This window comes from Notamacropus eugenii, chromosome 1 (genome assembly GCF_028372415.1).
Source record: "Notamacropus eugenii isolate mMacEug1 chromosome 1, mMacEug1.pri_v2, whole genome shotgun sequence".
Lineage (NCBI taxonomy): Eukaryota > Metazoa > Chordata > Mammalia > Diprotodontia > Macropodidae > Notamacropus > Notamacropus eugenii.
In genome coordinates this window covers 634,251,427-634,266,011 of record NC_092872.1, presented here as the reverse complement: position 1 = coordinate 634,266,011, position 14,585 = coordinate 634,251,427, and the positions used below count along the sequence as shown (strand labels likewise).

Sequence of the window (14,585 nt, the reverse complement as noted above, 5' to 3'; positions counted from 1 at the left end):
TATGTAAACAACTTCAAAAGCTATTTCCCTATTCACATGTGGGATAGAAAATTAGAAGAAAAGGAAGGAGAAAAACTAATAAGCTAAAGTGTTTATACATACATATATATCACACATATAGATATATTAAATAAATAAAAAAGATAAATCCTGTATAGAGCAAACAAATCAAACATTTGAAGGATGGCTGAAATTTAAAGCAATGCAACATCATTCGTCAGCTGAGAAATAACTACAATTCATAACACCTACTACAACACCAGCAAGATATGTTTATGGTTCAGTTGTTTCAGTCATGTCCACTCTTTGTGACCGCATTTTGGTTTGGACTGCAGTGGTTTGCCAATTCCTTCTCCGACTCACTTTACAAATGAGGAAACTGAGGCAAGCAAGGTTAAGTGACCTGTCCAGAGTCACACAGCTAGTAAGCGTTCCAGGTGACATTTGAAATCAGAAAGATTAATCATCCTAACACTCCAGGTCGTGCATTCTATTCACTGCATCACCTAGATGCCCACTATCTGGGACAGCATAGCATAATTTCAAGTAAGCAAAATGTTATCACCAAGACCAATCGAAAATTCAGTATCAGGCCCTACAGGTAGAGGTAGTAACATAAGACTAGGTTTCAAAAAGTAGTAGTAGAATGTAGTAGTGGAAGATTCTGATCAAAATTTATTTTTATTACCATTCTTCATTAACAACATTTAATCCTATGGACATATTTACTCTCTGTATTCTATTTGTCCTGAAGCACTCATGAAACAATTGCACTGAGGCAACATTATTCAAAAGGGCAACGAACTACAGAGTTGAAAAACTGAGAATTCCCTTAGTAAAATGAATGACAAAGGTTATCTGACATTAGATAAAAAGTTCCCTCCAAAGTATCAATGAGCTAAGTCTTTCCCAAGAAGTCCTTGGTACAGCCCAGAAAATATCTCAAAATCCTTTTAATTTTCCCACTCAAATTTATCCTAGTCCAAATTCATCCTACCCTAAACTCAACACTCTCCTTACTCAAATTCACCCCTTACCTTGCTTCACCTCTTCAAACATCACATTTTAACTCCATCCGCAGCCTGACATCGACATTCCACCCGCTAAACTCATCGTATTCAAATCCACACCCCAAGCCACTCTTTCCATCAACAGAAAGCACACCCCTACTCCCAATTCTATCTAGAATGGCATTCCTTAGTCTCGGTTCCTCCTTCAAGATCAAGCTTAAATACTGGTACCTCCAAATACTTCCTTCCTAGATCACTTCGACCAGAAAGGACCCTTCCCTACTTCTTCCACACCCTAATCCTCATGGCTGTTATTACTTCTCTGACACACTTTTTCAGATAGCTAGGTGGCAGAGCTCTGTGGTACAGGCCTGTGGTGTCAGAAGAGACTCATCTTCCTGAGTTCAAATCTGGCCTCAGAAACTTCCTATATTTGTGACCCTGAACAAGTCACTTAGCCTTTATTTGCCTCGGTTCCCCTTTGGTAAAATGCAAATAATAATAGCACCTACCTCCCAGGATTGTGCTGAGGACTAAAATGACATGATAATTGTAAAGTGCTTGGCACATGGCAAGTTACATAAATGTTAGCTATTATTATTAGTGTTAAGTGAGGCTTTTCTTTATACAGATGTGTGAAGATTCTAAAGATCACCTGGCAAGAAAAGGCACCACACTATCAGGTCCTTTCTCAAGCTGAACTAAGCATTCAAACTGTTACAGAGAGCACAAGTCCGATATGCTGGCCACATGCTTTGAATGCCAAAATGCTCATATGGAAGTCAGAAGGACATTCAAAGTCTCTCTGAAGAGCTCTAGAATCAACTGTGAGACATAGGAGACGCTAGCACAAGACCACCTAGCACAGATTGCATGCATCAAAAAAATTCTGTGCTCTAATAGTAAAAGAGAATAAAAATTAATTTTAAAAAAAGAAAAATGTGAGATGTGTACATTCACAGATGTTTCCATCATGAAAGTTCATTCAAACTATTTGTGCCCAATTTGTAGTAGAGCCATATTCAAACAGTGATCCCAACATTGATGTCATTTTGGTCCTCTTAGAACATGGGAAAGACAAACAACAATAAATAACATGTGTGTACATCTATTTATGTATATATTTTATGTGTATTTCAATAATATAAACTGCTTAAGGTCAGGGACTGTTTTCATTTTTGCCTCTGCACCCTCAGCATCTAGTACACTAAGTTCAATAATGCTTGCAGAATTAAATTGAATATTTACCACCAGGAGTGCCCAAACTAAATAAAGGTGAAGGGACCTGTATATGACCAATGGGCTTATCAGTAAGGATTCAAAACTCAGGTCTTTTGACTCCAAGTCAACGTTGGCTCCAAGTCAACTGTCTGTCTTGTGTCTAAGCCTTTGCACTAAATGTCTCTCATACTTGGAATAAGGGCAGCTGGGTGTCTCAGAAGATAAAGGTTCAGCCTGCAGTCAGAAAGACCTGAATACAATCCATCTTCATACACTTATTAGCTGTGTGACCCTAGGCAAGTCACTTAACCCTGTTTCCCTCGGTTTCCTCATCTGTCAAATGAGCTAGAGAAAAAAATGGCAAACCACTCCAATCTTTGCCAAGAAAATCCCAAATGGGGTCTTGAAGGGTCTGACACAACTGAAACAAAATGAAACACAAACTGAAACTAAATAACAAAAATAAATGCATGCTTATTGACTGATGTTATGCTGCTATTTAGGCCACTTGCCCTGATGCTGTTCTCAATGAAAACATGGAATAGCTTGCCACTATGTTTTGCAAAACAAGACATACATACAGACATACAGTGTACACATTCTTTATTAACACCTTTCAGTCTTGCCTCCTCCAAACTAAATAATCTCAGATTTTTTACCTTTTCACTATGGCAATCCTCAAAATAAGTCTTCTAAATGTCCAAATGGTTTGTGGGCATTTAGAAAAAGTAATAGGATCAGAGATATAGAGCTGAAAGGGACCTAAGAGGACTTCTAGTGTAACACTTTCACTTTATAGCTGTGGCAACTGAGGCCCACAAAGATTGCGACTTGTCCAAAGACACAATGATAGTGGAAGGATTTAATCCTAGGCCTTTTGACCTAGTCAGAACCAGTGCTCTTTCTACTCAATCATACTAGGCTCTCAAAGTAATATTAATAGAGCACTTCAAAGTGATGACAAAGATTATGAATTATTCATTTTTCACTATGAATAAGTCATACCCAACTAATCCAATTCCCTTTTTTGACAATATTACTAGACTGACAGAAAAAAGGGAATGCTAAACAAATACATAGTTCACCTTGTTTGTAACAAAGCTTATAACAAAATCTTTTATGATATTCTTATGGACAAGATGATAAAATAACAGCTGGAAAGAAGATTATTAGATATATCTGCAGCTGGTTGAACATTACCCACAAGGTTTTTCACTCATGGTTTGAAATTATGTTGAAAGGAATGCCATAATATTCTGCCTCTGTGCCTAAAGCATTTTTATCAGTTATTTAAAATGAAGATATACCTATCAAATGTGCAGGTATATAAATACATGTATATAAATACAGAGGTATGAGAGAATGAAGACTCAAAATAATCTCATCCAGTTGAGATGAAATGTTATAAATGTAAAGCTCTACATTTAGGTTCAAAGAGTCACAGAAACCTAAGATTAAGAAAAATCTGGCTTGGAATAGCCAAGATCTGTTTCTCATAATAAAAAAAAAAAAACAAAAACCTTATTTGACAATAAGCTTAATGTGAGATAATAGTGCAATATGGTAGCTGAGAAAGAGACTTCCTATGTGACTTGTAGTTAGCTAATCAGACTAATCTGAAGTATTACATTCAGTTAGGTGGCATAATGGGTAAGAGTACTAGCCTTGGAGTCCGAAAAGTCCGAGTTCAAATTGTAATTCAGATACCTATTTAGTTGTGTGAACTTGGGAAAGTCACTTCACTTCTCTAATAAGTCTATTTCTTCATCTGCAAAATGGTCACAGCCCCCACCCTCACAGGATTATTGTGAGGAATAAATGAATGAATATACAAATAGAGCTTTGCAAGCCTTAAAGCACTATATCAACATTAGTAGTCACTATCTTCATTAGCTTCACACAAAAATAACAAAGTACAGTGCATCTAAGGAGGATCACAAATGGCAACAAGCTTGGAAACTATGCCAGACAATGTTGCTTTGTTTTTTTAAGTGTGTTTTGCCAAGAAAAGAAAAACTAAGGGAAAATAGCTCTATCTAAATGGTTGAAAAGCTATTACACAGTTAAGAAACAAGTTTACTGAATGGTGCTTCAGGAACAAAACAGAAGCAATCAGCTGAAAGCGAGTGACTTAAGGAAGCCATTAAACCTATCTAGGCCTAAGCCTAGACAGAAAGAACTGGACTAGATAAAAACTTTAAGGTCTGTTTCAGCCCTAAAGAAATTATGAGGATGTAGATTTCAACTCAATCCAGGAACAAATGATTAAGGTACCTCGAGAGTAATGTTCCCTTTAACTTACACACACGAACAGAGGTACAAGACAAAAATACCTATGCATGAAGTCTTTGTCTACACACCATTCAAGGCAAACAAGGGCACCCTGGCAAAAATGTTTTTAAAAAGGTGAAATTTTTCTTTGGAATTCTTTGGAATGACTTGTCTAGAAAAGACTGGGCTTATTACCTCTCAACTTTAAAAAATGACAAGCATTCAGAAGTATATTTTGTGCTCCCAGGTGTGTATGTGTGTTGTAGCAAGTGTAAACACCCAAAATAGAAATAACTCTAACAGTGGAGAAAATACATGTGTATAAACTCAGTGCATGCACAAGTACTTAAATATACAACAGCTAAAAAAGAATACAAAATCTCTCTTTTTGCATCTTTTGGAAGGTCATGCAAATACCATCTTGGTCACCTAATATTTGTGAGACCTTTACAAGTCACTTAACCTCTCTGGGCTTCAGTTTCTTCATCTGTAAAATAAGGGAGTTGGTCTATAAGACTTAAGGTCCCTTCCACAATCTATACTTCTATGAAGGTTGGGGTAGAGGTAGGCAAAAGATGCAACAGTACTACCTCCAAAGGGAAAAATATGAAACAACTTCTCTCTAGCGCTGGCCCTACTACCTTGAAATTCTTTTAGGCATCTGCTCACATCCCTTCCCAACATATCTAAAACTGACTATCAATTTATACTTTAACACAACTACATTTCAACATCAAAGTTACTAGCTGTGGGTGGAGAAGCATGTATCCTAGGGCTCTCCCATTTACAGCCTCATTACTCCAAAATTTCTGATACTTCCAGTTATCTGACAACCAGGAAACAGGACTCATTTTCTTGTATACCACACTGTATTTTTCTATGCTAATATGAATTTTTTAAATTAATATGAATAATAACCCATGGAAAAGATCTTTCTCAATGGAGAGCAGAAAGCAGGTAACAAATGAATTACGTTTTTCCAGGAATTCTCAGATGGGAAGGCATTAAAGAAGTTACATCTGAGAAAATGCTTGAGGTCAACCAAGAAAACAGCATATACTATCCTCTATAAACCCAGATTTTATTTTCTCCAGATGGGCAGCAGAGAACTGATAGCAATTACTATGAATGAACTGTTACCTCTGTACCATAACACCATGCACAGATACCGAAAGAGGAACATGGCTATTAGAAAGCCAAAAGATTAGGATTAAACTAAAACAGTACATCAAGAAAAACATTCAACACTAATCCAATTTCCATTCTGTATAAGAAGTGACATCTAATCATTAGAACTCTTAATTCTACGATTCTACAGCTCTTCCTATGTCCCTGTCCAATGTTCACATAAAAAGACTTGTTTCCTTGAGAATTTTAAGAAATAAAGATTTCTAATGCAAGTAGGAATTTTTAATTGTTTTTAGAGGGTAGAAGGGAAAGTCTTGTATTTGTTTTGAACTGAAAATGCCTACTTCATTGAACTGAACTTCAGCAAACCAGTGAAATGAATTCCAAGGACTGAAAGAGATGAGATAAATCAGGAAACAAGAACTGCAGCACAGTTATCCTAACTTGAATAATTTACAGAATTCTTACACCACTATATGATCAAAGGTTGCACACTGCCTAAAAAATATATTTTTAGTAAGAAATAAGATAGTGGAAAGAGCAATGAATCTGGAGTCCTGGATTTGGAGAAGACCCGATTTCAACTCCTGTCTCTAACACTTCTTGAGTGACCAAGAGCAAATCATTTAACTTCTCTGGGACTCAAATTCCTTACCTCTAAAATGAGTGTATTGAACTAGCTTATCTTTATCATCCCTTCCAAATGGTCAGCCAATAAGATAGTACACACTATCATCTGCAAATACAGATTTTATGTCCTTCCTGTGGGCATGAAAACTGACAGTATTTATTTTGCCTGAACCTCTTAGAAGATTAGCACTCTGAGAAGGTATTTTACCTCATTCTTATCTCAAACACTACCTTCCCTTTGACCCTGATGGAGACAATTTAAGATCTGACCATAAGCCTTGGGAATAGCAATGCCCCTCCTCTCCCAACCCAGACCACTAGCCTTGCTTCTAGCCCAAGCCTCAAAACTATCACTCAAAGGAACAAACTGTAACAAAGAGACACACCTTACCACCCCAAGTGTGAATGAACTATCAAAGACAGGCAGGTAAATCCAAAGAGTCCTGCGAGTGGCAGCATTTTGCTTTCAGGGTAGGCCCCACAGCCAATATCCATGGAAGTAACCCTCATAAAAATTTGGCCTGACAACTGCTTCTTAAGGGGTTCTGTTGCCTCAGTTTCAAAAGACCAAGAAAACAAAGCCCTCATTGCCAAAGTCTTTGGTACTGTAAATGGTTCAACACCAGAAGCTATTATGATTTCACCAGTGGAATCTAAAAAGAGGTATTACCATCTGCTTTGCTGCTGCACATTAAAGACTATGGAAACATTCTTCTGACTTGCAGCTGAAACATTCTGAAAGTGTTCTCTCCCATTAAATGAGATGCTTGAAAGCAGGGACTGTCTTACTTTTCTATTTGTGTCTCCACAGTGTTTTGAACATAGTGTTTAATTTTTTTTCCATTCATACATATAAATTTTCCCTTTCATAATTTAACAAATATGAAATAACAGATCTAAGCACCAAGAAGTATAAAAATGCACAATTCTCACACTATTGTTAAACTACGATCTAAGAACTAAAAGATAATAAAGATCTAATGAAAGATAATAAAAATCCCAACCTAGGCTCCTATATCTAAGAATGAGTACTATGATAGCCCTGGGGCTCTTTTACTCAGCATATTAAGTCACATTACTAATAAAATCCAACTGTGTATCATATACTACCCTATGATCCTTTAAAACATATGCCATTACAATTGTTAGTAATCTCTACTACTACATTTTTCTCTATACTATACTTGCACACATGTGCCATCTTTTCCCAAAAGAATCAAGCTCCTTGAGGACAACTAAGACTATTAAATTTGTCTTTGTATCTCTAGCACCAAGCACATTGCCTTGCACAAAGTGGCTGATGAATAAATTTTTAATTAAATTTGAGTCCAGGAATCCTACTTATCCTGTCCTTATCCTTTGGAATCTGCTCTCTGAAAATCTAGAGTACATGTCTAGCTTTCTTCTCCTTTAGAACAAACTTTAAAATGGTTTTCTATTCCTCTGTTATCTTATTATATTCAACACAAAAACAAACAAATGATATTGCATTAAAATATATTTCTTTTACCTTTCAAATTTTTGAGGCAAAGCATTATAGAATTTTAAAGCCAAAAAAGAGTAGAGATCAACTAGTTCTAAATTCCTCATTTATAATTCAATTTAGACCCAGACAGATTAGATAAATTATCCATGATCATATAGCAAGTTAATGACAAAGTCAGAATTAAAACTAAAGTCCTATGACTTCTGATATTCTTTATGGTATTCTTTCCACTGAAGTATGTCTAAAAGAGAATCTTCAATAAAATAAATTCATAAACTAAATAATGAGAATATATATCTGGATTTCTATATTAATAACTGAGTGGCAGCCAATTTACAAAGTCTTACGTAGTATGGTAAGTAATCAATTCACATGTTTATGAATTATAATAGCTGATATTTGTAAAGCACTTTATAATTTTTTAAGTGTTTTGCATAGATTATCTCATTTTAGGTTCAAAACAGTACTATAAGATAAGTAATACAAGTATTATTACCTTCATTTAACAGATACACTCAAGTAAAATGTGTCAAATGAAATGTTTTATGCTTTAAGTTTCAATATTTAAAATCATTTTTTCCTACTATCTCTACTCCAGACTTGGAAAATAGTTATATTTTATCCAGGAATTCCATGGGTTACTATTAATTAAGCTTTAGATAAAATCACTGCTTTGATGAGAGGGAGTACACCATAGCTCAAAGAACAGTGGAATTAGGGGGACAAAAAAATCTAGGTGAACAACAACTGTTGCACTTATTATGTGTGATTTTGCACAAATCCTTTAAGACTATGTATAATCCTGAAATCTGTCAGTCAGTTCATTAAGCATCTACTCTATTTTCCAGGAACTGTGTGTCTTAAATGAATAAAGGAGGAAATGACAGAAGGAATCTAAGTGATGTTAGATGAGGAACCGGGGAAAAGAGAGAGATCTCTGTGAATGGCCTCAAATTTTTCAGTGAAATATGAGGCAAGGTTATCAGCTGAGAGGGTAGGAGAATGGAGGAGCTATAGAGGAAACAGATAAACATTAAGCATCCACTAAGTTCTATACAGGTCAATGCCTCAAATGCCACAGGTGTAAAATAAAGATAATTCTATATTTTTGTTCTCAAAGCACTTCAAAACAGCATCATAGCACGTAAACATGAATTTGATGATGATGAACATGAAGATGAAGAAAGGACATGATGGTCCACATGTTCCTTTGAATTTTTTAACTATTTCAACTTTAAAGAGCACAAGATTTCATAAAGAAAATAAATCCTCTGGTATAACACCAAATATAATGATGCTTGATAAAGTATTTAGGAAAACAGGATAAAATCATAGCAAAACTACTCAAAGAAACATGCCTTTCCCCAAAAGTTGACTATAAAGTCCTATGAACACTACAAAAATAAGATAAAAATGTTTTTCAGACATACATCTCCCATCAAAAATATTTACCCCACATCCTTACCAGAACAGTCTGAATTGTTTTGAAAACTTATCTCCATTTCCAAGCAACACCATGTTGTTTTAATAACAACCACTAACATTTATAGAATACTTTAAGTTTGCAAAGTACTTTAGATACCGCTTTTGTTCCTTACAAGAACCCTGTGAAGTAGGTGCTGTTATTTTCTCTATTTTACAGATTAGGAAACTGAGGTTCAATGATTAAGTGACTTACCCAGGGTCACATGGCTAGGAAGAGTCTAAGACAGAATTCAAATTCAAATAACAGGCTCTAGAATCTAAGCTCTGGCAAAAAGCAACCAATCTCTCCAGGTAAAGAACAACAACAAAATAATTTTCTCTCTACAATGGTTTGTATTATCCTTCAGATTAAGTCTACTATTGAGTGATTTTTAGCTGTCTTGATACAAATGCTGATGAGATTAATATTATTCAAAATTACATAACAAAAAAATTGCCAATAAAACAATATTCTTCTTAGGAGAAAGTAAAAAATTCTCCTCGATTTTGTTAAAGCCAAGCTAGTACCAGGATACTAGCAATATGAACATGAAAATATACTCAGCAGGAAAAAACATTGTGTATCTGTTCTGTACTTATAATTAATCCTTATTTTTACAGTCTTGTAAAGAGTTTTCCGAACTAACTTGGTTATGGAACCCTTTGGGATTTGAAATATACTGAAAGAATCTATAAACACTGCAAGGGTAGTGGGAAGTAGGGAGTAGGATAGAAGGAAATGGAAATTTTGAAGCAAAATAGGAAATTAAGCTTATTTTCATGCCCCACCTCCCAAAATGCCACAAATTTTTTTTATACATAATTTCAAGCTAACTCTTTTGGATGGAAAATATCAGTAAGGTTATTTGGTTCTCTCAAATTTCTTCTGTAGAATTTATTACTTTCATGTTTTATATTATATGCACTAGAAAACTACTTCAAGTTTTTCTATGCTAAAAACTAAAATATTCATCATCTTCTTGTGACAAACCTAAAGGAAAAACATTTTTAAAAAGCTGATTTTACATGTGCAAGTGAGAAATATCCCTGGGGGAAAAAAATTTATCTGGATTGTATTTCATATTTGAAAATCAAATCTTTAAAATTAAGTAGCTACCAGTGTCTAAGGAAACATCTTTCAAAATACAGTCATAACAGTTATTCCTTTTCATCATTTAATTTTCTATATTTGATACAGATCACTGAATTAAAACAAAGTATTCAATATTGCTAAAGAAGGCTAAAATTTAAAAGAGTTAACATTTCAAAATAAGAACTCAAACTCTAGTTCTAAGGAAAAAAAGCAATCCTGGAGAACTTTAATTTGATAGTCTTAGAGAGCATTATAGAGATTTAATTGTATTCAACTAAAATAACCAAAGCATGAAATAACATCCAATGCAGTTTTTCATCACTGACACAAACAATGAATGTCAAATTAATAAATAGTAACAGCACCGAATATGCAAACGTTATGTTGCAGTGCAAAAGAGAATGGAGTAGGAATTCATTAGACCTGGAATTGAATCTCTCAGTACCACATTTATTAACTATATGACCTTGGACAAAGTACTTTATCTTTCTGTAAAATGGGGCTAATATACTCCCTAACCTACAGAATTGTTGTCAGGATCAAAAGAGAATGTGTCATGTGAAGTATTTTGTAAACTTTAAAGCATAACATTATATATATATACACATATATATATAAAATCAATGATTATTACTACAGTAGACTCAAATATTACTTGAATAAAGTAACAACTGAACCAGTAGTACTGCAGGTACATGTGATGTTTCATAAATTTGTATATCTAGAAGCGGAAAGTACTACTGTAAAAGTCATCCAACCCTTTCATTTTATAGATGAGAAACTGAAAATCAACATTTCCCCAAGGAAATACAGGTAAGCAGGAGTTAAGAGAAGAAATGTGAACACAAGTTCTCTGTCTCCAGAGATGACAGATACCAGGAGGCCCTGTTCCCCAAAAATATGAAATTTTAAGTGATTTTAAATCTTTTGGAGCAGCATTATCTTCTTAGTGTAAATTTGCCTAAGTCCAACCATAAAATAGCCCAATAATAATGATCATCATCATCTCTAAAGACTCAAGAAATGAAGCAAAGTGTGAAAAGATTTTGGCCAGGGGTTAAGTATTAACCTGATTAAAGTTTCAGATTTGTTGTACTATTTTTAACTGATCTTTCTGGCCTTAGGTCAAAGTTTTCCCAGCAAAATACCAAAGTGAAAATGCTGGGACTACAGCCCAGAGACAATTCTTTCCCCTCTAGCCCAGGAAAACTCATGCCCTCTATGTAGTCTATCCTATTCCAAGCCAGCACTTCCTCCAGCCAGTCAAGGTCACGTGGTCTAGCAGTCCAAGCAAAAATCTGAAAACATGAAAACTTCAAACACTACTGATACAATGCAGCAGATCACTACACCCAGCACACGGCATAGATAGACACAAGCTGCTCAGCTCTTGGACAAATAGGAATGAGTCATTCTGCAAATGACTTCAGCAACCTCAAAGGATAACTGCTCGTAATAAGTCAGTCAAAGGAAAGAGGAAGGGAAACAATTTTCCTCAGGATGTAGTCACCAGGTTTCTGAATTGAGACGGGTATCTCCAATATTTTCAGAGACCTTGGAGGAAAAAAAAAGCAAAATTCTCACTCTCTAATTCCAGTCAGAGAGATAAAATCTAATATCCAAAAGGGTTCTTTCCCATTCCTTTCCTCTACAGGGTATAGAGTCCACATTTTTTCCCATACGAGCACCTCAAACACATAACAAACTGTCACAATCCTTAATCTTAACAAAAACTAAAGACTCAAGCAATCGATTCTATATTACTCATTTCAAAAGCAAATTCCCTCCTTACTGGATGATTCAAGAGCCAATCCTCAGCCTTTACTTGATTATTAATATGGAATTGGGTCTGGCATATTGGGAAAGTGATGGGGGAAGGGAGGACCAATACGACCAATACAGCTCAAACTGACCCATAATGTCTGGTGCAATAATTCTGAGGGCATTTTGAGGATGGGAAAATTCAAAACAGATTATGTTAAGTTTGTAGATGTTTAGAGATGCAGAAAAACATTTCAAACTTTTACCTTCCTGTGATCCAACAGAAGGCTGGGGAAAATGGGAAGTAAACAGGATTAAGGGGAGTGGGGGGGAGAATCGATTTCGGTCCCATAACCTATACATACATTCCCAAATGGATCTAGCGAAGGGCTTTAAGGAGAAGTCCCTTTAACCTGGAGACTCGAGTCCCCTACACTAGCCCCCAACAGTAACAAGTTCCGTGTGTCCCCTATTCCTCAGCTGGTCTTTGATGGCGAAGAAGAGGGTCCCCTGACACTTCCAGGCACATCCTCATTCCTAAAGAGAGGTGGCTCTGATGAGGGTCCCCCCAGCCCAGCCCTGAGAACAAACGGTACGAACGAGGGGGGTGGGAGGGAGGTAGAGGAGTAAGAGTGCCTAAACAGGTCCCCCTTTCCAGACAGCGGAGCAAGTGATGGAATACGGGGTGGGGGCGACCGATTTTCAGCCTGGAGGTGGGGGAGTAAAACCAGGGGTCCCTAATTTGATTTCAGGCAGCAGAAGGTGCAGGAAGCGGGGAGCCAAGATGAGGGTCCCCATTTTCAGACGGGGAAGGGGGCAGGGCAATAATGGGTCCTAGACAGCGGGGAGGGGGAGGGATGGCAGCAGGATAGGGTGGGGCGAGCAGGCAGACAGACAGACACCGAAGGGCAGAGGGAGGGTCGTGTGTCTGGGGACAGGCACGGACATCCCGAGACAAAGCTGCCGCGGCCCCCTCCCCGCCCCCGCCCGCTCACCAGGAGGCTTTCCACGTAGATGGGGGAGCGGGGGTCCCAGAGCAAGGCCTCCAGCAGCCGCTGACGGTTCCCGAAGGCCCAGTTCCACGGCACCACCTCCGTGCTGCCAGACATTTTCTCGGCCGGCGGCTGGCTCATCCTGCTCCCTCCTCCGGGGCTCGGGGCCGCCCCCCCCTCGCCGGGGCCTAGCGCCGCCCGGACGCTGCAAGCGAGGGGTTCGGCCTGGGCCGGCCGGGCTCGGGCTCGGGCTCGGGCTCGGGGCCGCTCCCTGCTCACGGGCCGTCTCCTGGACTCCCGCCGGGCCGCGACAACATCCACGGGACCAGACCCGGGGTCCCGCTCGGGGCGCCGCTCCCGGGGGGGCCCGGGAAGGGGGGTCGGAGGGAAGTGGAGCCGCCGGCGCTGCCGCTGCCGTCCCGGTCTTCCCCGGGCGGGACGGGACGGGACGGGGCTGGCCGGGAGGCCGCCTCTGCCGCCGCCGCTCGGAGCGCCGCTCGCACTGCGGCTGGGGCAGCTACGGCCGCCGCTGCCGCTGCTGCCTCCGCTGCTGCCGCCGCTGCTGCCGCCCCCTGTGCCGTCGCTCCGGCCCCATGGTCGTCCTGCCGCCGCGCGGCGCCTCGCACGCTCCTCGGGCCCCTCTTCCCTCTCGCTCACACGCCCAGTGCGGGATTCCCGGCTCCGGCTCCGGCTCCGGCCGCCGCGGCCCCCGTTACCCACAAGCCCCCGGTGCGAGCCTCCCGCTCCGGCCCCTCCCGCCCCGCCCCGCCCCGCCCCTCTCGGGCTGGCCTCCTCTGGGCGCAACTCCCTCCTCCCACTCCTGCCTTGCCCACCTCCGCTCCTCTCCTCCTTTCCCTTTTCTCCCCTTCCTCTTCTCGCGGCCCTTTCCTCTGTCCTCCTCTTGGCTCTCCCTCCTCCCTCCCTGATTTCTCCCCTTCCTCGCCCGCCCTCCTCCCCTCCTCGTTCTTCTCCCTCCTCCTTCCTCTCCCTTTGCCCTTCCCTCTTTCCCTCTTTTCTTTTTTTGCTTTCCCTTCTCTCCCTCCTTTCTTTTTCCTTTTCCCTCTCTTTTTTTACTTTTTCCTCTGTCCCTCCTTTTCTCCTTTTTGCTCTCCCTCGTTCCCTCTTTCTTTCCCTTTCTATCCTCTTTGGTCTCCCCTCTCTGCCTTCCTTTTCTCTTATTTCTTCTCCATTTGTCTCTTTGACGGTCTCCCCCCTTCCTACTCTACTTGTCTCTCACCCAGATTTATCCCCCTTCACTTCTCCTTTTGCTCTTCTCTCTCCTCTTATCTTTCCCCCTCTTCTTTTTTCTCCCTCCTCCTTTCCAAACCCCAGCACTAAAAGACCAAGTCGCTGGCTTCCCAGTCGCCTCCCAGTTTTTACCTGCGGAGCTCTGGGGAGGAGTGGGAAGGGCATGAGATGTCTGTCTTCCAAGGAAAGGGTAGGAGTAGCTGTCAATCCGTTCTGCCCCCATCCTAACGAGTCCAGGAATCCCTCCTATTTTTATTTTACTTCTTTTTTTCCCTTTATTT

The 14,585-nt window shown here is 39.4% G+C and overlaps 1 protein-coding gene across 4 annotated transcripts in view; it reads right to left on the bottom strand.

Moving 5' to 3' along the window:
- Positions 1–13,776, bottom strand: part of ROCK2 (Rho associated coiled-coil containing protein kinase 2) — a 187,206-nt gene extending 173,430 nt beyond the window's left edge. For all 4 annotated transcript variants that reach the window (XM_072635358.1, XM_072635359.1, XM_072635356.1 and 1 more), the window contains exon 1: positions 13,060–13,776. In XM_072635358.1, coding sequence (XP_072491459.1) covers positions 13,060–13,197 — 138 coding nt within the window. In that variant the 5' untranslated portion in view covers positions 13,198–13,776. The remainder of the gene's footprint in view (positions 1–13,059) is intronic.
- Positions 13,777–14,585: the final 809 nt, after the last annotated feature.